This window comes from Ambystoma mexicanum, chromosome 4q, assembly GCF_040938575.1.
Source record: "Ambystoma mexicanum isolate Mex_15411 chromosome 4q, UKY_AmexF1_1, whole genome shotgun sequence".
Classification (NCBI taxonomy): domain Eukaryota; kingdom Metazoa; phylum Chordata; class Amphibia; order Caudata; family Ambystomatidae; genus Ambystoma; species Ambystoma mexicanum.
Genome location: NC_090928.1, coordinates 42,724,791 through 42,749,853, shown reverse-complemented (window position 1 = coordinate 42,749,853; position 25,063 = coordinate 42,724,791). Strand labels below are relative to the sequence as shown.

At 43.7% G+C, this 25,063-nt stretch overlaps 1 protein-coding gene across 12 annotated transcripts in view; it reads left to right on the top strand.

The window, feature by feature from the left end:
- The window catches only part of AFDN (afadin, adherens junction formation factor), a 2,107,422-nt gene that overhangs the window by 500,044 nt on the left and 1,582,315 nt on the right, over window positions 1–25,063 (top strand). For all 12 annotated transcript variants that reach the window (XM_069607417.1, XM_069607414.1, XM_069607416.1 and 9 more), the window contains exon 4: window positions 18,212–18,372. In XM_069607417.1, the coding sequence (XP_069463518.1) occupies window positions 18,212–18,372 (161 nt within the window). The remainder of the gene's footprint in view (window positions 1–18,211; window positions 18,373–25,063) is intronic.

Genomic DNA, 25,063 nt, shown 5'->3' with positions numbered 1-25,063 from the left:
TCTTTTTTTTTGTTACGGGACAGCCTTTTTTGGGGAGGTGCGGGGGACACCCCTGCAGCCCATGCTCACAATATAGTGAGCAAGGGAGCAGGGGACATCCCTGCAGCCCCCTGCACCGAATGCGTGCTTTGGTCTAACTTTTCAGCTGTTCAGATTTATTTTCAAACAGCCGAAATTCAGCCAAATCACGCATTCAGGCCATTTTTATCAGTTTTTTTTTAGAAGATTACGATTTTTCCACTGGTGTCTTGACAAGCAAAAGAATGCTGTTGGCTCTTTGGATGATGTCCTTTCATTTATCTGTCTTTGCGGCTTTGGACTGTAAAGTGGACACATACGACCCATCTTTCGGCACTGGGGGCTTACCTTAGTTCAGAAGTAGTGTTTTTCCACATCAAATCCAGTGATCAAACGAGGTTTTGATGGTCTGTCTTTTCCCTCCAGTCAAACCCCCACATCCCAAGTGGGATCTCAATGTTGTTCTTACACCCTTGTGCCACAAACCATTCGAGCCGATGGCTACGGCGGATATAATACTATTTTTGGAGAAAACTACATTTCTGGTTGCGGTTACGCCGGCAAACGAATAGGTGAAATACAGGCTCTTTCCGCTAAAGAGCAGTTGTCCGTTTTACACCGGGATTAAGTGGTTCTCCAGTCACCTATTCTTCCTTCCCAAAGTAGTGTTGTAGTTCCATATCAACCAAGAGATTTCACTCTGTTTTTTCCAAACCCAGACTCTGAACTTGAAAGAGTCCTTCGTGCCTTGGACGTCAGGAGGGCTCTGAACATTTATTTGGAGAGGACCAAGGAATTCAGGAAGTTGCCTGATCTATTAGCGACATTTGTAGGCGCAAATAGGAGTTCTTCAGCCTCTAAAGCTGCAATCTACAGATCAGTAGTGGCAGCTATTTTGGAGAGCTAGTCCCTACAAAATTGTCTTCAGCCTGATGGGCTTCATGCTCACCTGGTCAGCACCAAAGCAGCTTCAGTGGCCTTCCAAGCACATGTCCTTTGGGACACCATTGCCATAGCATCGACGTATGCCTCAACCTTGGCTTTTTGCCAGCATTACGGTCTCATTTCGGTCAGGCAGTCCTCAATAACCTCTTGAACTAAATTGGAAATATGACCATCCACCCATTGGGAGAGAAATGCTTGTTAGTCTCCCACAAGTATGGAGGAAAGGGAATGGGACGTAGGAGTAAGGAAATGCTATTTTCCAGACCCTTCTTCAGAGGCGGAATGGGTCTTACATAATTTGGATGTGGGAAGGTCTACCGGTTCCCAAGCACACCTGGTTGGGGAAATCCTATCTTTGTGGCTTTCTAATAGTATGTCCCCTGACAAACCATCGCCAAAGTAGCCACTTGGGCCCCTCTCCCTTGGCCTTTTGTAAACATTGTCTTGAACTAAGCTCTAGGGCTGACATTCATTTCAGTCAGACTGTCTATAAAAATCTCTTTAACTAGGGGAGTTTAATCCATACACCCGTTATCTATTCACCAGTGCTTGGGAATCTCTCGTATGGAGGAAAGGGACGGGATGTAGGAGTAAGGAAAAGTTAGTCACCGTCGGAGCTCCACATAAGATTTGGAAGTGAGAGTATTTTAAAGTTGGGAGTAAAATGAGTAAAAATGTAAATCCAGTTTTCAATGGGAGTATTATTTTATAAACGTGTAAACATATGTTTTAACTGAAAAACGGAAATGTTTTTTGTAAAAATGATTTCTTTGCACCTAGTTATTTATACGCATTAAAAGTACGTGTTCCCTTCTTTCGAACCCGCAGCTATAATAGTGGTGTTCTCCTATGGTCCCACATGCACTACTGGTCCAGACATACCCATGGAGCTGTGTGAGTGAAAGCAGGGTCCAAGCTGTGTCCGTTTCCTATTTTTCGTTGGGAGTATTTGTACTCCCCATTTTTATTTTTTGGGAGTATTCCCTAATTCTTAGAGAGTAAACGTGCCCAGTACACCCCTTATCTGTAGGCCTGGTTACCGTGACTACTGTACTCCTAGTCCATAGCCCCCTCCGTATGCCCTACTTCCATCCCCCTAAAATTCCTTAGCTTCAGATAGGAGCCAGTAAGGAGACGAGCTAGATGTGTCGAAAAGGACTGAGGCACGAGGCCCAGTGGTGGGGATTGGGGATGCATGCAGCCTATGTTGGCGCATGCGTCGGGCCTCTGTAAACTCGAAATGACAGACACATTTTTGCATGGTGCTACGAAAAGGTCTAGTCCTGTGGGACATTTCATCATACAAGTATGAAGGAAAGGAGACTATGGACTAGGAGGACTAAGAGCATAGTAGTCACTACAGTAACCTTTCCTTTTCTGAACTTTGACCATGGGGCCCTCTTCTGAATTTTTGGGTATAGGCTTGGATGCTTGATTTTACTTTAATGGATAAGATGGGCAGACAACTTAAAGTTGACCTGTGTGAATGACATTTTTAATTTATTTTGTAGGCTGTCATTTACTGACTGTCTTCCAATGTGAATTTTTTTCTTTGCAAGCTCCTTATTTTAAAATCGGAATTTTAAAAGGTTTCCTTTGCCGCATCTCACGATGGTTCAGTCTTTATCCAAGCAGCACTTGTGTATCTGGATCCTTTGTATTCTTCCCAAGTCCTTTATTCTTGCCATGAATAGGACTACTTTGCCTTTCATCCGCAGCCTGTGATTCAGTGTTTCCTTTAGTTTTGAATGTCCAACCTGTAGCATGTTTCCTGTGGCACAGTCCATCTGTATTCTCAAGAGCTTGGATCGATGATCCCTCCACCTGGTCTACAATGCTGTATCTGTTGCATCTGTTGATACTCCTATCATTAGGCCCAGATATAGAGACCCATCTATTTTTTCAGAGCTTGTCATTTCACAAAATGGGACTTGCAGTAGTGATAGAAAAGTAATAGGATCTCGAGCCTCGGAAATATTTGCTTACTCTAAAGGATAACATTTGTAGGGGCTTTTTGCGTTTGCACATTTAGTAAAGTGTGGGATATCTACATGACCTTTTGCAATGTTTTTGAGGCCATTCAGCGACTTTCACAGCTATAGAGAAATATTTGTTTTGTCGCATTGAATTTAGTGGCTGTCCCAATGCCACAAGTTTACATCCGACATATCCTTTAAAATCAACCTGCCCTTCACTAGCAGGTTGCTATTTTTGTATTTGCTTTCTTTTAAAGTGGATTTTAAAGGCATCCATTGATTGTGAATACTTTGTTGTATACCTTTATGCAGACCTTATACTACTCTTAACCTCACTCTTTTATAGGACTGCCCTGCTGGCCTGTAACAGGCGGTCTGTCCAGGCAACCTATGCTTATAATGAGCACACTACAAAATGCATTGATTCTAGGCACTGCAGCAGGTCAAAACGCAGCAGCATATATATGGCTGAGTACTGAAGATAAAATGGAGTCTGGTGGCAGGAGGGAGAGGTAGGGAGGGGGAGGCTCAAAGGGTACAGTAGCAAAGAAGGGGACCGATAGACAAATCAATTCAGGAAAGTTCAACAATCTATGTTGAAAAGCAAAGTCCTAAGTACTTCACTGTACTAGGGTAAGAAAGCTGCTTGACACATGAGGATCAGAGACATCAATGGAAGCCAGGGCCAGATAGCTGTCCGAAACGCAAGACACAATCCACCCCCTCCTTGGAGCCTCCTTGCAGCCTCCATGAGCATGCTGTCAATGCTGTCAAAGACAAGGTGGCCTTGATTGCCTTCCGTAGACCTATGCTTAGGAAGTTATTTCCAGGGCCAGTTCATGGGCCTTACACTCTGCCAGCATTACTAAAGCGACATGAGCTCTCTGGAACTAATCATATTCTCCTAAAGGTTGCCACCACCGGACGCAAAGAAGAAGATATTCTTCGGATTCTTCTCACTCAGTCTAAGAGTCTTCTCACTCACTCTAAAACTTGAGGAGAACCATCTCCGGTTCCAGAAGCACCTCAAGACCTTCCTCTTTTCTTCTGCCTTCACTCCCCCTCTCCCCTGCTGATCTGTTCTCTCTTGGCACTGTGCACCTGGCCACCCTCTGTCCTTTGTGCCCAGGTACCTGCTCATCCTGCCACCCTCCCGCACTGCCTGCGGGCCACCCCTTGCACTAGGGTATGTATCTGGACCCATACAGCCCCCCCTTTTCCTTCCTGCATTTATCAGACCTACCCTGTCTGCTGCCTTAAACCTAGCACTTGCAAATTGCTGGCTGCATTACCACTGTTAGTTGCCTTATTTATTTATTGTTATTCATCTGTTTCTCCTCTGCTTCGCACTTTCCACCTCTCCCCCCTTCCATGCACTTTCCCCCTCCCCCCTCTCCCATGCACTTGCGCGTTCTCAATGTCACTGGGCCTAGTAAGATCTCTGTTTTGTTCTTGTCACACTCTGAAACACTTGTGTACGAGCTTATCCTGCTTATTTAAAAACATGGATGACGGTGCACCAGATGATTCTGAATGTAATATGGTGGCAGCCACAACTGAGTGAGGCAGATAGTTGGAAGCCAAGCAAGCAGACTGAGCCGGTAGAGGACAGTAACAGGCCTCGGTCCTTTGTATTACAATTGAGGAGGAATGAGGCTTCTGCCACACTTTCTTGACCTTTGCTAAAGCAGCCTTTTGAACAGGGAACCTTGACTTCTCTGCACTCTTTGAAGCCAAAACACCTGATAAAACCCCTTGCTCAGTCGGAGATATTTCAGCCACTGCCATGTGCAAGAATCCCAAAAGAGAGGGAGGTGTGCACAACCCGTTCCTGATGGAATGAATGAATGAATGAATGTATAGATGTATACTTTAGGTTCAAACGGGTGGTGTCCTAGGAACATAGAACATATAGATAAATGCAAAAGAAAAGACTCATGTATCACACAGGTAACCCAAATGCACTCCACTAAGGGCCACAAAACCCTTTTCAGAAATGTAAATAAATAAACCTGTAGACTAGAGTATGAAATAAAGGAATGTGATTTTTTAAAATTTATTTAGTGTTTTTTTGTTGTTTTTTTGGGCGTAATCATACATTTGTATTAAAAACATGATGACAATAAGGTTTCACATGAACACAATGTTTTTGACATCTTGTGCTCCAGTTACATTCACAATATAAGTAACAAATCAGTAAATTAATTCCTCAAAGATGTGCACATTGAGTTCCAAGGAACCCCTCTAACAGCTTGTGTCAGAATCACAAGTAATCAGAACTTCAGTATGATTCCCACATAGTCCCAACACGTTTCAGATAGATCAGTATCCCTCTTTGGGGGATACACTTGTTCCAAACTGGTGTACAAGAAAGGTTTTCATAATTAATGAATGAAGTGTTAACAATTTAAGCAATGTAACTAAAACCTCACAACTTAACAGACTCATCCAAGTCCAACTAACCTTATTAGAGTCCAAGTACCTAAAGCACAGCAACCTAAAACCAGAGTATACCAACAACCCACTATTCTCTTTTAAAAGGGCATCAACATACTATGAACACAAAGGATTGTTTGCTTACCACACTCCCGTGTGTAAATGTTCAGCCAATCTTTAGCTCCATTTGACCAATAACACGATCTAAAGAAAATCACAATTCATAGTAAGGACCATAAGTCTCTTCAACCAACACATCCTGGTCAGTGTATGACCAACCTGAAACTTATATCACTTCAACACGGGCTGCTGAGCACAGCACTGCTAACAACCTGCTCTATGTTCCGTGTCCGAATTATAAGGCCAGCTACCATAGAACCACCCACTGGAACAAGAGCTGTTCCCATGTGGTGTGCAAATCCAGCAGCCATCTTGGAACAGAGACAAACCAAATGTCTCCCATTTAATCTTGCCTTGTGGTGATCATCACCGCTCACAATGTCGACCTTCATTTTACCCGTCACAATATACCCCTTAAGATCTCACCAAATCATTAGCAAATTCATAGGCTGATTAAATTAATAATATTTTCAACATTCATGATGCAATATTTATATTAACAGTGCCAACCCTCGGGTACAGTCAGTGCTTTAAGTGGGCCGGGCCAGGCCCTGGCAGTCTCCAAAAATTGGGACTGAGCCGGGGCCCTGCCAAGGCCCACCAGTCCCACCACGCCAAGGCGGGACACATTATCCCGCCACGGCCGCAGCTGCAACAGGAGATGCTCAGCCATTTTCAGGTTAGGCAAGAAGACTAACAGAAGTGCCAGGCAGCCACAGCGTCGCTCAAATTCAGCAACGCTGTGGCAGGCTGGCACTTCTCAGTCACTGCAACTTCCTCTCCCTCTGTTTCCCCACCCCTTCCCCAGTCAACAAGGCGTCTTTGACCCTCTGCAAACCTGGGGTGATCTATCAGAGAGCCCCCAGGTTCTCCGAGGGTAAATTGCGTACTTTCCAAGTCATCTATTTTAAACATAGAAATATGTAATATATATAAAATATGTTGTAAAAAGATGGCTTGGAAAGTACACAATCCAAGCCATCTTTTATAAAGCTTTGTCAGAAAAGACACCTCAGGCTTTGTCAGTCGATAAAGCTTTATAAAAGATGGCGTGAATTGTGTACTTTTTAAGCCATCTTTTATTAACATAGAAATATGTTACGTATTTCTGTATTTATAAAAGATGTAACCATTTATATATGTGTGTGCATACCTTGCTATGGTTTGTGTACTTTTCAATCCACCTTTATAAACCTTGAAATATGCAACATATTTCTAGGTTTATAAAATATGGCTTGAAAAGTACACAAACCATAGTAAGGAACGTATACAAATATATGTAAATGCGTACACACATGTATATATTAGTTTGAGTACCTTACTATGGTTTGTGTACTTTTCAGGCCACGCCCATCATGGAAGCCACACCCCTAAATTAGGGTGCCCCGCACCCTCAATTATTACTCCACTTAAGGCACTGGGTACAGTGACGGTCGACATATATTGTGTGCAGTGAGGCAAGATTAAATGGGAGTCGTTTGTTTTGTCTCTGTTCCTAGATGGCTGCCGGATTTGTGCACTACATGGGAACTGCTCTTGTTCCAGTGGGCGGTTCTGTAGTAGCTGGCCTTATAATCCAGGCGCAGAGCACGGGCGGGTTGTTACCAGTTCTGTGCTCTTGGGCCCGTGTTGAAGTGATTTAAGTAAGCGTCCGGTTGGTCATACACTGAACAGGATGTATTGCTTGAAGAGACTCTTAAGGTCCGTTCTATAAATTGTGATTTTCTTTCAATCCTGTGATTGGTCGACTGGGACTAAAATTGGCTGAACATTTATTTACACATGGCAGGGGGCAAGCAAAAAATCCTTTTTGTTGATAACCTTTTAAAAGAGAATAGTGAGTTGATAGGATACTCTTAATGGTTTTAGGTTCATGTGCTTTGGATACTTGGAGTCTAATGAGGTTAGTTGTACTTGGATGAGTCTGTTAAGTTGTGAAGCTTTAGTTAAATTTCTTCGATAAACACTTAATTAATTATGAAAATGTTTCTTGTAGGCCAGTTTGGAATTAAAGCAGTGTATCCCCTGAAGATGGATAGCCCTCTCTCGTTGGGATTATTTGGGAATCATACTGAAGTTCTGATAATTGTGATTGTAACACAACCTGCTAGAGGGGTTCTTTGGATCTCAATGTGCACGTCTTTAATTGAGGACTGAATGTATCGATTTGTTAATTATATTGTGGGTGTATTGGAGCACAAGATGCCAAAAGCATTGTGTTAATTTGAAACTCCATTGTCATTTTTTTCTTAATACAAATGTATGATAATGCCACAATAAAACTTGCATTGCTTTATTTTATTATCTACATACAGTTTTCTTTATTCAACTTTGTGAATAGGGTTTTGTGACCCTTAATGAAGTGAAGATGGGTTACCTGTGTGAAACATTGGACTTTGATTTTGCAAGAACTCCAGAAGGTTTACGACCCTCATGGCGAATGAAGGAACCTCATCAGTGTCGTCAGGAGCTCTCTCACTGAATATCATCTTGCAGAGGGAGAGTGAAGCAGATAAGCAATCAGGCACAACATTAGCTTCTTCAAGTTTATTATTGATTTAGTAATTAATCACAAGAAAAAAAAAATGGACACCGGTCCGACAACCTCAGCAGCAGGAACAACTGCTCTAAGCTGTAAACTTAATACCTAACATTCAACCCACAATTTCCACTATGTCACACACACACCTACATTCCATACTTACATTCTTTATAAGCTAACGTACCACACATCCCCCAAAAGACAAAGAGAAACTAAAAAAACAGAAAACACCAGAAAGCAACACTATACAATTATTTGCAATAACCATGCAGATGCCACTTATGTAACATTAATGTCCTATTTCTTGCAAACTACAAAGTCCTGGAACTTGTTCTGCACCCTTCTCCTTACATTCCTCCTCACTTCTCCACTACCTCTATCCATACCACCACTCATACCATTAATCTCATCCTGCACACCACCTTGTCCTCTTATCTCTTCTCTATCTTCACCTCTATCCATGTCCCTTCCTCTTTCTTTCCGCCACCTCTCACTCCTCTGAAACACCTCTCCTTTCGCACATTTTACAACCCTACGGAGGTTCCACACTGTGCCATCTTCCAGCCTTAATGGCACTTTTAAAACATTGCACAACCTTCATGGGATTTGCTAATTTTGACAAACACTTTCTGCTTTCTCTATCCTTCCTTACCTTCACAAGATCACCAACTAACACAGCTGTCAACGCCTTACCTCCTGTAATACATCCCTTGAACCTCTTGTCATGGTACTCCTTGTTCTTCTTTTGCATTTCCATCATTCTTTCTGCCACAAAGCCTTAACATACTCTCCTAATGCCTAATTTCTCATTCACCTTTGAAGGAGAAAAGTGCTATTAGGTTCTCTACATCTAATAAGCCGAAAAGGAGACACTGCTGTAGCACTTTGCGTTGTTACTCTTATAATCCACAACAAATCAACAAAATGATCCTTCCAATTGAGACCATTAGCTAAAGCCAGTTGATATACCCTCACTTCCCAGCCTATTCAACCTCTTCACCATGCCGTTGGTTCCTGGGTGAGATATAGATAAATGCTTTGAACAGAAACCTATTTTGGAAGCAAATTCTCTAATCTCCTTAGAATAAAATTGAGGACCATTATCATTCAACACTTCCTTTGGGGGAAAACCCCTCCTTTCTAAAAAGAAATTCCAAAAATGTGATCACCTTCCTTGACGTATCTGTCAACAACTGCCACTTCTGGCCAAGGTGTTTATCTTTCAACAATTACCAACAAGAACCGGCTGACATGTCTCAAACCTTCACATTGATTCAATATGTCAATATCCAATTCCATCCATGGTCCCTTTGGTACTGGAATTGATTTCAACGGTAACCTTCTGGTCACTATATTTTCATCACAATTTACATACAGCTCACATTGTTGAAGAATTCATTCGACTTGAGTATCCAATACAGCCCATCAAAATATTTCCCTAACTTTTTTTCCCAGGATGACCTTCATGCGCCAATTGAACTATTTGCACTCTTGCTTTTTTCTGGAGTTATAACTCTTGAACCCCTCAATCGACAATTCATCTCTTACCCTATAGTAGCCAACAAACCTTTCCTCCACACATTCCCTTTCAGCTCATCCGTCCGCAACCCATTCCTTCACCATAGTCAACAAACTATGCTCCCTAATCTGCATTTCCCAATCTTTTTCGTTTAAGGCTATGGTGACTCCACACTTGCTCCTCAACCTCTGCTAATCCTTTCCTCGTCTCATCTCATCGCATCCAGAACAGAAAATCTGCAATGGAATCCCTCTTACCTGGCAAATACTAAATCTCACAATTATACTCCAGTCCTAATCACAAACTTGTCACCCCATACATATTGTCTGTAGTGTTCTGCTCCCCAACAACTCCTGCTCAATTAGTGAATAGCGTGTCTTGGTATGCGTTACCGCTCTAGATGCAAACATTACTATTTTCAGAGTATCCCTTGAGCCTTCCAATACGGTCACTGAACACTGCAGGAAACAATTCTCAATCTCAATGTCACTGGGCCTAGTAGGATCGATGTGTCCCTCCCCCCTACCCCCTCCATTTGCCTCGTCGCGCCTTGGACGCCTTGGAACATTTGTGTATAGGCGCCTTATAAATGCCATATCCTATCAATTTGTTCTCTTTTCCCAGCACATACCTATCTGTGCCCACTCCACTTGCCAAAACAATTGACACCGGCTCTTCACTCCCAGAACTGAGTTTGATTTTTACTTTAGCTTGATCGTCCAGTCCGAACACATTCGCTCCTTTTTTATTTAAGTACACATTTACTTCGGCCAGTCTCCCCTTAAACTCAACAATGGCCATTCTGTATCTAATACGTTTTTTTTCACAGACCCTTCAAATGCCCTGGGTTTCTTATATCAGGCTTCTTCAGTTCTACGCTATATCCCTTTTTGCATAGTTCCTCCCACTTATCCTTTGTGACAATGGTATATGGTGAACCACAGTCCACCATTAGTTCCGTATTCACTTCATCTATCTTGAATACCCTCTTGGGAGCCTATTTCTTGTTTTGTTTTGTTGCACAATGGTGACTACTTCTTATTCGTCATTTTCCCTGTCGTCTTCTCCTTCCTGTATTCACTTAACTTGACTGCCTTGTTTCTTATATTTTGCACACCACTCCGAAATGACCTTTCACCCCCCACAATTGGAACATTTCTTAATCAATGCTGGGTACATCTGCAAACTGCGGTGATGTCCTTTCATCCCACAACAATGACACCTTCCAGTACTGATCCTCATTTTCTCCTGCAACATAGCTGCTTCTGTTTTACCGCTTTTATTGAATTCTCTATTCTTGTGCTCTCTGTATTTCGCTATTGACCTGTCCTTCCCCTCTTTCGGTTTAAAACCGTAGCTTTTGACTAACTTTGCCATTATCTTTCTCCTTCATGGCTTTAGCCCAAATCATGGTGTGCTCCACTTTTTTTGCAATTGACTCTTCCAATGAGGGATCACCGCACAACCACAGCCTCTCTTGCATGCACTACAGTGCTGTTCGTGTGGATTATGATTTGATCTCTGAGATCCTCTTGTGTTATTCCTTTTCCAAAGTTACATGTCAATGCCAACTTCTTAAGTGCACTGACGTATTCATCCACAGATTCATATACTACTTGCTTCCTGGTATAGAAGTAGCATCTAATCACTGCCACATTAGTCTTAGGATGATAGTTTACATCTAGACTGTTCAGTACTATTCATCAAATACATCACCTTCACCCAGTCTGTACATTCTGTGTCCTTCAGGACCCATGAGTGCAAAAGTAATTTTTTCTTAGCTGGCGTGCCATTTTCTTTCTTAATGGTTCCTATATAATTACCTCCTTCCATTCTCTCCATGGAATTGGGGGTTCGCCAGCCACCGCCTGAAATGGTTGAGGGGTTGAATTGTCACGCCTTGCATTTTATTCAGCAACAATAAATGTTTCTGATCTATAGAATTATTTGGAGAAAAAAAAATCCTAAAGTATGTGAATCATTAAAATAGTTGCTTTATTAAAATGCCTTTATACATTTATGCTCACGTCCAATGAGATTAAAACATGAATCAAAACTTTTGTGTTTTAGATGCAGTGAGATATTCACATCCACTGTTGAACATCAAATCTTGCATAGGCTGCAATCCCTACAGCGCATAGTCTCCACTAGGTTGTCAAGGCAGGCTTAAAATAAGAGGGCTGGTGTATGTTTCTCACAGCGTCCGGTCCTTTCCTACGTACATACCTACTTTCTAGTGAGGCATTGATATGTTTGTCGGTTGCCCGGGCGACCAGCACGGCGACTCGCCCCAGACTCCTTTGTGCATGTAATTGTATTGCTTGCGTGGGCACGCTCTAAAACGTGCACAGTCCCCTTGAGCCCAAGGAGGGGCTTGGGGGGGGGGGGTGGTCGTGGCTTCTACACAGCCTTTCGACACCGGCTGCCCATTTACTGGAACACATCTGCGTCTCCAAATCCGGGATGGCAGATTCAATGGTCCCACAAAGTTCGCTGTTCCTGAATGAAATAGTGATGCTCTGCGTGTGCCGTCGAGTACTTCTGCCAACTCGTTCCACTCCGCCGTGCAAACTTCTCACTTGTCGCCAAATGAAGCAGGTAAGCAGTTGGGCACAACGTTATCTTCAAATTTCAATCACAAGAACACCGCTCTGGCAACCTAAGCAGGAACAATTGCTCTCAAACTTTAAACCTAACATTCTACCCACACATTCCATTTTCTACTCAGTCACACACACACACCTACATTCCATACTTAGATTCTACATAAACTAACATACTACACAGAGCAATGGGAGCCGAGGGAGGTGTCCATGGGACCGCAGAGTGTCCCAATAGGATAGGGGAGGGAATCCGCTGAGCTCGAATGTCAATTTAGGGAGTATGGGCGACGCACTCACAGGCATCATCCCTGGGTCTGACCGTACAGGAGTTAAGATAACAGGCATCAGAGCAGATGTTTCCATGCCAGCCACAGGGTCTGCAGGGGTGGTGGAGCCATCAACATCTCCCTTAGGCCCCTATTGTACTCCTTCATGGCAGGACTGCATAAGTGACTTGAATGAGGAGTGGATCCTCTCTGAAGTGTGCCGACCCGAGGAAGCTGTACATGCTAGGAATCAAGGCGGCCAGTGCACCATTGGGACCTATGGGTTACTATAGAATACTGTTACCAGTGTGAATATCACTAATGATGCCACCTGCAGGTCACATTCTGGCACTTCCTTTACTCCCGTAAAGAATGTCAAAACCACTGCAGATACTCGTATTGATACACCCCTCTCCACTAAAACCTCTACCGCTAAGAGCAACTGTGATAGCTCACACTTGAGGTGTTCACTGGTCAATGCCCGCTCCATCAATGTCCTCGCCCTTGATATTCATGACCTCATTATCCACGACCGTGACATCGTCATAACTGAATCATGGCTACACAAGGACTCAGGTCCTGCTCTATCCCTAGCTCTCCCTCCAGGTTACTCTATCATCAGAGAGGACCGCTCCACCAAGGGTGGAGGAGTAGCTCTGATAGCTAAAGAATCCCTCTCTATCAGAAAGACTGACAAAGATATAAACAACAATAGTGACTACCACCTTGCTAAAAGTCAACCTCTCCCAACATTGCACTATCACTATGCATCTTGTTTACCGAGCCCCAATACCGGTAGGGGATTTCCGAACAGCACTCACTCACATCCTCTCCGACAATCTGAAAGAAATCGACCAAAGCCATCTTACTGGGGACCTCAACCTGAGCCTCAATGACGCAAATGACTGTGCAGCCAAGTCACTCAACACTGCGCTCGAGACCCTAGGATTCAGCAATGCTATGTCCCACTCACATTCAAGGCCGTTGCATAGATTGGATAGCCCAGCACAACTGCCCCCTTACTATCACTGCCAACTCACCTACCCCATGGTCTGATCACTGTTAGGAAAGATTTCTTAATTGTGGGTAATTTACCTTCCATGTGGCAACCCCTAAACTTTTTGCTGTTGTTTTCACCATGATCTAGACTTTGCCAGACCGCACTCCTCTGGTCTTTCGCTCCATTCTTACGGGGAAACTGAAATGCCCTTAAGACAGTCAGTACCGGGAAACGTTGTTTTCCGTAGTTCTTTTATCATGTTGCAGCTTTCGCGCAACATGTAACAAGAGGGCACTGTAAGCTAAGTTACTGCTCTCTTGGGTCTCTAGTCTTCTACAGGCCCTAGATACTCTCTTTGGATTGTTAACGAACGGTGCAAGTGAATCACAGACAGGACTGGTGGCAGCGATCGTTTCTTTGTGTTTTGAGCTCCTTTTGGCTGTTTAAGCGCGTTTCTCACGCTTAGCCCAAAATGGTGGCCTGGCTCCCAAAATGGCCAGACCACGAGGATCGTTGTCCTGTCCGCTGACCGTCTTGTCCCCTTCACCTTCCCCAGGTCGAGCCGACCCGGGGTCTTCCTTATTTGGGCATGTACTTTCCCGCGAAACAGATGCTTTTGCGGGCTTCTACAGGCCTTGTGTGTGCCTCCAGGATGTGGGCTGGGATGTCTGGTCCCAATACACATCCTGGGTGCCAGAGAGTCTAGTGTGTCGTGAATGCCCTGGGACCACCGTGGTCCGTGATAGGTCCACGTATGGTGTGAGTGTTTTGTGAGCAGATCTCCTATTGGGTCCCCTCCGTTTTGGCGCGAAGGGAACCATGGATAAGAGGGGGCTGGAAACACCGCTACCATGTCGATCACCTGAGTTCTCACGAACGAAGGAATACAGGAGCCAAGCATCCTCCAACTACGAGGCTGAACCGAGGAAACGCTAGTGACCCGCTGAAGGACTGCTCCTCTGCACTGCTGTCGCTTGATGAAACCCTTTCTACCTCTGATCGAACGAAAAGCCCTATTCTGGTATTTCGACCCCATGGAATAGTGGGAACAACTATTCTCGGCAACTTCACCATCTCCTGCACGTAAGCCTTCGGAAGTGTCTATGGGCCATCCAGTGGACTGACCAGCCTACCCAGGAGTCTTGCTCTGTAACCGCCGTCAGGTTGTGTTGTATAACGAGTCCTTGTCACTCTCACACGATTCGTACACTTGGCATTCCCAGGCCTGAAGTGAGTAGTGTACATTGGGCTGAAATACACATGACCCCTCCGTCGCCCTGCTGTGGTAACAAACTGTGCGGGTTCACTGCGTTTGGGACATCCTCAACTCTAACTTCTGCTGCTGCGGAATCTACACGACGCCGAGACGTCCGCTGCTTGTATCTGAACCTGCCAGCACTGAAACTGACGCGGAGAAGCCTGGGTCTGCCTGCATTGGGGACCGGTGAGTAGCATCGCTAGGAACTGGTCGCCCTCCTGCAGTAGCCTATAGCTTTTCCCTGCTGAGTCTAACAGCACGCCTTTCCCTACTCGCACTCTGCTTCTGCCCACAGCGGAGGCTACGCTTGAGTCGCGGAGCTCTGTTCATCTTCATTTGTTCATCGAACTAAACTGCCTGATTCCCTCGAAGTAACTCCCCTTTTGCCCGTTGGCACCAGCGTATGCAGGTACTTTTGAGCACAAGGCTCCACTCTTCGTAGGGCTCGGAATTCCTTCTAGTTAGTTGCCTCTGAAGGCGGACTGGGTCTAACTATTATTCGCACTGCCTGTTTTCCCCCCCATCTAGGTGGTCTTCACATTTTGTGCGTCTGACTCGTTGGTAATTGTATATATATTGCATTTGATTGTGATGTGTTGGTTTACTTGAGTTTTATTGTGATTTCTCGCTACGGTCAATGTTACAAAGGCCTTGTAATAAATGTGTCTATATTTTTAATATAACATCTGCTTGGAGTAATTTGTAAATGTCCTTGCTTTGTGTGCTCATTGCGGGCTTTCAGTCACCCTCACCCCTCTTGAGACCTAGTCTTGACCGCCGCGATCGCTACCCTGATTGGTCTGGCTTGTCCAGAGGTTACCCTGTTCCAAGAAACTAGGCTGGCCTTCTGAACCTCTGCCCCTCCAGGACAGAGTTCAGAAATCCATTTTAACAACCACCATGTTATCCACTTCAGTATTCCTACTGCCAGGAACAAGCACATCCCTGTGCCACCCCTGCCCGAGCCCTTTCTAGAAGCTCTCGGCAATTCACTAAAGAAAGACTACTTCAATATCTATCAGGACCAGCCTTCAGGCCCCCTTTCTGGGCCGAGCCAGAGATCCTAGCACTTACCTATGACAAAGCCATTAAAGCAGCAGTTGAGTATATCTCGCCACTAAAACCACAGAAAGCTAAACCTATCAGCCACACCAATGCCTGGTTTACCACTGACCTCCTTGCACTACGGTCTAAAACGTGCAGCCTTATCCTTATGGCAAACCACACACACGAACAAAGCAAAACATGACTTCAAAATCTGTACCAAAGAGTACAAAAAAGCAAAAATCTGTGCCAAAGCCATCTCCTTTGAAACTAGGATCCGTGAAGCCCAATCTAATACCAAAGAGATGTTCTCTATCTTTAGGGACTTGGAGACTCCCACTCCCTCTCCACAAAACTTCACCAAAGACAAGACCTGGTGCGATGGAATCCAATCGGCCATGATCTGCAAGCTCAACACCCTTCAAACTAAAATCCAGACAACTAGACAGACCTTGAAGAATACCCTACCACCACCACCCCCTCCTTCTCCTTCAAGAAAATTGAAGAAGAAGACATGATCAATATCATGAAATCCATTAAGCAATCTAATTGCTCCTGGTAGGCTCCACTGAAACACTCAAGAACCTCGACTCACAGGTCAGCCACTTCATCATTGACTGCATCAGAATTCCAGTTGCCAACTCAGTAAAAACCCTGGGAGTCTAGCTTGACTCTAACCTAACAACGACCAGGCAAGTCAATGCCATTGCCTCCTCGGCGGCATACCACGCCAAACTCATGACCACAGCCAGACCGTTCCTCTCCGGGGATAATTGCATTACCATTGCAAGAGCCATTACAGGATCGAGACTGGATTACTGCAATGCCCTCTTCCTGGGTATGTCTACAAAAAACATGGCAAAACTACAAGTCATCCAAAACAAGGCTCTGTGCGCAGCCATCGGCATTCCGAAAAGGGAACACATCACAGCCGCCAGGAAACGGGCGCACTGGCTCCCAGTTAGAGAGAGAGTTATCTTTAAAGCCCTTGCACTCACTCATAAATGTACCTACCAAACTGCCCCTCCGTACCTCTCCGAGAGAATTTACCCCACCTCCTCCACAAGGCCGACCAGAACACCCTATATAAACATGCTCACCGTACCTAAAATCAAGAGAGCCTGAGCAGGATGTGACAGCTTCCCATACCTAGCAACTCTGCAATGTAACACCCTACCACCGCCCCTTTGAGGAAAAAACTCTCATCTGGCATTCCGCAAAGGGGTGAAAACACTGCTCTTTTAATAAGCACAGACCACTCCCCAGCTAACCTGAGATCTATTCCTGCAAGATTAGAATGCTCAAATGTATTTTATCCTCAATTGTATGTTATGTATAAATGACTTGCATGCAAATGTTATTAATCTCTAATTAAACTACTCACAAATAACATCGCCGCGATGCCCAAGGGCTGTATGTGCGCTATAAAAATAAAATAAAAAATATATATAGACCAGCGGATCAGAACTCGGCGGCAGGTGGCAGATAATAGTTTAACCTTGGCTTTAGTAGCTCAAAACTGACTGCTCTCAAGGATGCACCATGAGCTCTGTCTAGGATTGTTAAAACTATAAATAAAATAGTACTGCCCTATAAAACAATGAGCTTTCTGCATGGAGCAATAAGGTAACGTGTTCAGCTCATTTGTATACCCATGATTCATTTCTGTGACACTGTGATCTGAAGGTGAACTTCTAGAGAGGGCTACTAGTTGGTGCCGTTTGTGTGCATGCTATCAGTTCAAATGGCCTGTATTACTCTCCGTATGGCAAGTTTTCCCCACCAACTAGTTACACGTTTGCCTTTTAAACGTGGTGTTTTCTCTGATTTTTGTTGTTTATTTATTTTTAAATACATGTGTTGTGTGTTTGGTATTGGGGGTGGCAGGAAGAGGGTTCGACTGGGGGTTGCCGAGGCCAACCATTTCAATAAAAACATTTTAAAAATACACAAATCGCGTCTGGGAAGAGACTGTTTAAAAGGCGAACGTGTAAATGGTTGGCAGCGAAAAGACGTGGATTCGTTACTCTTACAGATAGAAGGGATTTTTTTCTCTTGCTTTTTTAAAACCCACCATAATATTGATGTTGTTTAAGAAAGTACTTGCCTCAGGCGCGCTTTTTCCGGGGTTCTCTTTTTGAAGCCCTCGCCCCCCTCCTTTCCCCCCTCTCCTGTACGTTTCTGCCGGGCCCCATCTCGCCTTACCTTTCACAGCAAGTGTCAATTAAACGGCTGACTTTCAGGCCAATCATGTCCCAGTTCTCATGGCCCAGAGTGCCTAATGTGAGCCACTTCTGATAACATGATTCTGCAGACTAGGAACAAATTATGAAGAAAAACTATTTGTCCAATGTCCATTTCAAAGTTCTTTCTGCCATGAAGCATGCGTTTTATAAAATGGCTTTTCTCTATATCACACATTCTTGGTTATTATCCTGAAATCTTTGACGTGTGAAAATCCCCCTGTTCTGTGATCTTTTCCAGAAGGCACAGAGCAATGGGCCGGAGAAGCAAGAGAAAGAGGGAGTGATCCAGAACTTCAAAAGGACCTTGTCTAAGAAAGAAAAGAAGGAAAAGAAGAGGCGAGAGAAGGAAGCATTAAGACAATCCGCTGATAGCGAGGACCGGTCTTCCCATGAGGATGTGTATGTATACCTTGGATGATTTAATCTGTTTCATTACTGCCTTGCAGACCTTGTATTATTGATTAGATAAATGGCTAGCCGTGTGCGTGTCTATGCAAGTCTGATTAGTCTGGTCCTCATTGGCTTATAGCTCTCACTTTTAGAACCACACTAATCTCTTCAGAGCGGCCAACCGGAGTGCATAATTGATGTTTTTAATAGTTTGTTTACTAGCTCAGTCATCTGCCAAGCAGGAACATTAGACATATGTGCAGACTCTAACAGGGGCCATGGGATCAATGCAGATGAGTCTAGGAAAGCAGACTAGAGTTTAACAAATGTAGCCAATGTGACTTCACTAGAAAGCATTTTATCATGAAAACAGTAGCCACGCAGTCGACACTTGGAAGAGAGGAGAGTTATCAGGAGGGAAAACATTCAGTGCCTTCAATGACTAAATCGTAAATAAACCGGGAAGTGTGTTCTGAAAATTGCGCCATGAAAGAAAGAATAGTTATGATATGATATTTTATTTATATCGCGCCCATACACAGGTGTTTCAGAGCGGGACCGGGTAAAGGGAGGGGGAGCAGGGGAGAAAACAAAAACAAACGATCTTACTAGGCCCAGTGACATTGAGAATGTGCAAGTGCATGGGAAAGGGAAAGGGGGAAAGTGCAACAGAAAAAGGGAGGGGGGGCAAGAAGTGCAAGGCATAGGATAAATAATAAGTTGATAAGAGCAGTGATAAGGGCAGCCAGTGAAGGGTGCAGTGCAGGGCAAGTCAGATAGGGTAGCATCTGATAAGTGCAGGAGAGGAGTGGGGGGACCTGTGAGGATACAGATAACAGGCCCCAGTGCAGGGGTGGCCGGGAGGCAGTGCCGGAGGATAGGTGACTGGGCCAAAGGGGCCCCCCCCGTTGGCAGGTGAGGCAGTGCTGAGAAGAGAAGGCAGATCAGCAGGGGAGGAGAGTATCAAAGGCAGATGCGAAGAGGAAGGTCTTAAGGAGCTTCCGAAATCGTAGATGGTTTTCCTCCAGTTTCAGAGTGGCAGTTCCAAAGGGAGGCTCCAGCCGAGGACAGAGATCTGTCCCCTGCACGTTTCTTAGAAAAGCAGCTAATCCTGAGGGAGTTTGAAGTAGAGGAGCGAAGGGCTTGAGAAGGGAGGTATTTACGTAGGGATAGTTGAAGGTATTTTGGACCCAGGCCCCAGGAAGCCTTGTGGACTATGCAAAGGGTTTTAAATTTAATCCTTGCATCCACTGGGAGCCAATGGAGGGATTTCAGTGCTGGAGAGATACGATCCCAGGGCTTGAGGCCAAGGACAAGTCTTGCAGTTCTGTTCTGGATTAGCTGTAGAGGGCAGAGGGTGGAGGTGGGTAGCTTTAGAAAGAGGCTGTTACAGTAGTCCAGCTTAGAGAGAATCAGAGCTTGGGAGACAGTGACCTTCTGTGGGAAGGAGTGGAAGGGAAAGGTACCTCTGAGCAGGTGTAGTAAGAAGTTAGATTTCTTAGAGACTTCAGAGATGTGTGAGGAGAAGGAAAGTGTGGAATCAAAGATGACCCTGAGGTTCTTTGCTTCGCAGGTAGGGGCGGGAGGAGGGCCGAGAGCAGCAGGCCAAAGGGTAAGGGGAAGGAAGGAGAGGGTGTGCCGATGAGGAGGATCTAATAGTTCTATATGATCTCAATACAGTATGGCTGACTTTATACAGTGTGACCTTATATACAAGGCATTGGTAGTACCTGAGCAATGGTGCTTGGTAGTGTTCGAAGGCAACGTCTCTGAAAAAAAGTCAAGAAATTGAAAGTAAACGCCGAGGGCGCTCACAATTGTTGGTGAAGGGGGTTGGTTGTGTACATATATTATGCTATTTGCTATTTGTATAGCGCCTACTGCCATTGTTATGGCTTTGATGTGCTGTGGTAAGGAAGGCCCTTTGGAAGACCGCAGTCTGTGCAAGAATGTAAACAAAAAGAGCATTAAACGGCATGTAAATAGTAAATGGAATTGGGTGACTATTCAATCGCTAGTCGAGATGACTAGTCTAAAAAATAAAAAGCATGCAGACCATTGTGTTGAGGCACATGGCTGCTATGTCAGTGACTATATGATAACTGGACCGAATATTTTGTTGGACTCAGTGGTATTCTATGGGTTGTAGTGCACGAGGAGGAATGGGTATTCTACTTAGCCTATCAACCCCTAGGGCAAATGTCTACTGGTGAGGGATCTGCTAGTCTTCACATGCAGAAGAGATGCACACTGAATAACAAGCAGTCAAGGCAAAACGAATTGCAACCCTGGGCTCTGATCACCAGCCTATTGCATACATGGCAACATTTCACTAGATCACACTGTACGCCCCTCTCTGTGTCTCTTTCGCCAAAGCCACCCCTCTCTGTGTCTCTTTTGCCAAAGCCAGACAATCCATAGGTTTTGGTGGGCCTTCAATCGAGGCTTTGTGTTTACATAGCACACTTGTGTCTGCTCTGAAAGTACTCCCAGGTTTCTTTGTGATGAAGCCTTTAAAGTATCCCAATTCTTACTGCTCTAAGCCCTTTTGAAACATGTGGCCCTCCATGCCCAGTTTGTCTTTCCACTGTAAATGTCGTGAAGGTATAAAAGGCTAGCAAGCCATTTCTACAGAGTGTAACAGTAACTTGTCAGCCTCGTACACCTTCGTTTCTCCGCCACACCAAAGTTAGCACATCTTCACCTAAGGGGTGCTTTGGTAGGAGCCCCCCAATCGCAGCAGACTGCTTTGCAGCACGAGAGGAAATGGGAAGTGAGGCTTGGAGTGTTGTAGGGAATGTAAACATCCTGCAAATACTCAGGGCGCTATTGCAGCTGCAGTGTGGCCTAGCTATACTGTGGGGGGGTTTGCCAGACTCTGTTACAGTGCAGCACTCGCCCTGCCTTGGGCATTAGGGCTGAATTCGTTGATCTGATCAATGTGACCCTAGCAATCTAGGTTCTCTGAATACAAAAAAGATTGGTAGGGCGCAATGGTGAGAACTATTCATCGCTTGAATTCTGACATGCATATTACTCCTTCACAACAAAAGCGGATGACCGGCCTGAGCGCCATCTGAGTTGCATAAATGAGGCTGAACAATGCATCTGGAATACAGAGGACTGCAAGCAGCTCACACAATGGGAAACATGTATTCGAGTCTGCCAGGAGAGCGATCCAAGCAACACAATGAAGACCAGGAGGGGACATCCGAAGAAGCAATGCATGCATCATGTGCGTACCAGAGACTACATAAACGTGTAACAATTTGTGGACCAATGTCTGAGTGGTTTGTCTTGAAGCGATTTGTAGTTGAATGCACACAAACAGCTGCACTCGAGGTCTGGGAGCACACATAAGGTGAATAATTGCAATGCTATTAAACAACGACCATTCCCAGCTCAACTTTTAAGTTGTTCACAGGAATAACGTGCCTATCTTCATAATACCCGAGGCAGCACACGACTTCCATAAAGAAAATAGGGCTGCCATCCAAAAATATCGAAAAATAAGCAGCACCAATGAGCTACTACTTTATATCCAAGCTTTCTGTGATACACTCGCCTATTTTAATCTGCCGTAAAGCACTGTGCACATAATAATGCCTTCCTATATGTAGCAGGAAAGCACTACAGCTCCTCCCAAAGGTCACATTCAATCTGACGCTACCTTGGACACTAGGCTCACCTTTACCATCAGTTCTGGAAACAGATTCTGAAATGCTTGGAACCCTCAAGTTACATTGCTTTCCTCTGCATTTCCAGGCTCACTCTATTTGTTGCTATTGTCAATTACTCGGACTCCTTTATTATTATCCCTGTGATCTTCTAGTACTTGCAACCAGCAAACATATTTTATTTGTATTCAACTTCAAATCAGCTAGCTACGTGGATTCTCCCTGTATGAAGTAAGTACTTCAGCATTCTAATTCATTAACTTTATACACTACACAGTCTGACCCCTTCTCATTTTCTTATTGTCCCTTTGCTTTAGAACGAATGCAGTACCAGTTCCAAAATGTGCCACTATGTTGCTTGGAAAAGTGTAGATTGCCTTTTTAACAACTTTAGTTGTTACATTATGTTAACATGAAAAAGTATATGTTCTAAAATCGGAATCATCATGGAATTGAAATAAAAATGAATGCATGAAATCACCCCCTAACTATTAATTAATGATTAGAGCAGCCTGTTAACTGTCCCTTAATTAAAGCCACACAGTCCAGCAGAGGTGGGGGTCATATTTTTAAGCTCGGCATAAACATGCAACCAATCACAAATGTATGTGTGGAGATTTAACGCTGCAACTCACCAGGTATGAAAGAATGTAATCATTGATACAGGAAACTAATTCTGCACTTCGTGTTTTTGTGGTAATTGAGAACATATTCAACGATTTTCTTTCTAAAGATGATTGATATCCAGATGTGCTCAATCCTGTAAGGAGAATTTAAGACCGAAATATGTACATCATGAAATACAGAACGAGTTGAGGGTCAATGGAAGGAATATTCCAATTACACAGGGCCAAAGATGCATATCTGCCAGATTATGTTCGTAGATATGTAGTTTAGTGGGCGTGAATATAGTGCAGCTAAGCAGATTCACTGAATTCAGCAAAAGCTTTCACCATATTTAGAAGGCATTGCAATGTCAGATTGTGATGCATATTGGTGGAGAGCCGGGGGGGGGGGGGAGACCTATAGGCAAACTGGGGTCTGTGCAATGGGTAAAGCACAGGAAAAGTTCATACCTCAATTGGCTGCACATTTCAAAATGTCAACTTCTTCTGTAAGCTTGTTAAAGACTGCCACATAATGTATGTTTGTCCAAATGTGGGGAACCTAAAAACGCTGTTTTTTTTTCATCAGATAGCCAAACAATGGAAGTATTAGTTAAACACGTATTGGTAAAGCCAGTAGCTCTAACTTTTGTGTAGGAATTTTACAGGCACTACCATAATGGTATTACCTGGCCATATGATGGCCACAGATGCCGATGGGAGTACCTGGTCCTATGTCAGTAGCTGTATAAAAATTAAAAAAAAACAAGCCTATCTAATACCTATAAACAACCTAAAATGTTTGGTTCTTCAAATACCAGATGTGAGGACACATTCTAAATCAAGTGGCTGAAGGCATGCTTGGTTAAGATATTTATTTTATTTTTTGTTATTGAATTAGCTGAATGAATCAACTTTTCAATTAAAAAAAATATATAAAAAAATTATCAACAACGTATTAACATAAAAGTTGATGAAATGCAATATCTACAAAATTATAATGTATAATCAATAAGAAATCAATAAAAATATTCATTTGGACTCAATATAGCATAACAAGTATTGCATGGGAGGATAACTCGACTTGCAATAACCATTGAGACCAGACTTCATCTGCGCAAATCTCAAATGGTTATTAGAGCCAATTCAAAGATCAATGCATCGATAGGTTCTTTAGACCATACAAGTTGCATTGAACTTGTTCTAAAACAAACGACAGCCTGGTCGCAGATAAGTTCATTGCCTATTCCCACAAACATGAGACTGAACCATGAGCACACATCGACCATGTTCCAAGCCAATATCACAATTTCCTGTATCCTGGTTTCACTCTTCATTTTCATGGATAGAGAAGGCCAGTCATCAAAGTGGTTGCTGGTAATTAATCGATCAGAGCTAAAGCTGACAGAAAATGTATTGTTGCTATTCGTATACTAATGGACAGTTTGCACAGGATTAGCAACCATCTAGTTTCAGATTTCAAAGAGCCCAAATACTCAGAATGTTTACCAACATTTTATTGTCTCTCTGCCACCAAGGCAGTGCAGTGAATAACAAGATGTTCTAATGTTTTCCCTGCATCCCAGACTACAGCAGAAACGACAGATCTTCTTATTGGCCTGTAGTAATTTCCTAGCAACTAGAATATCTAGGCCAAAGGTTCAATCTGAAACTAAGGATGGAGGATCTAATAGAAGGGCATGGAAATTTACATAAATATGCTTCCATCATTCGAATTTTTTTTTCTCCAAACGGATTTTTTACAAAGTGTTTATAAGTTAAACAGAGTCTTCTCGTTTCTATCCAATCTGCCTGATATATTTTCGCACAATCTTGGTCAGAAACAAGTACTTCTATGGTGATATCAGCATTGGTCAGGATTCAATAAAAGCTCATGGTCCAAGCATTAGGAAACTTATGATCAGAGTAAAACATATAATCAGATAGTGTTCTGAGTAATGTACCTGTGTTTGAATATATATGACTTTTTCTGCACATGGCACACAGTCGCCAACCGTACAGTGTATTCAGCGATATCAAACGAAGTTCATAGCGCAGCCATGCTGCTGGGGTACACCGAGGAAGGTGTAGGACTTGTCTCCAGAACTTTCCTTCAAGTTTAGTGAAAAATGTTTTTGGCAAGATGTTACTCGCGTCCATGCCATATAAAGGAACCGGGGTAACTTTCTGTGTAATATGTCATGGCAGGGCTTAAAGAAAACTTGCCATATTTATGCATGATGATTTCAGTCTGCGATACAGCTGCAGTTAATTTTGCGCTCTAATATCAGTAGATGACTTCTGTTTTGCATTTCTTGATCTATGGTCATGCCTAAGTATGTGTAAAGAGGAAACATGTCAAGTCGAGCGTTGTTGATCCTCCATGACATGGTACCTCAAAGGGATTTCTTCGGGATG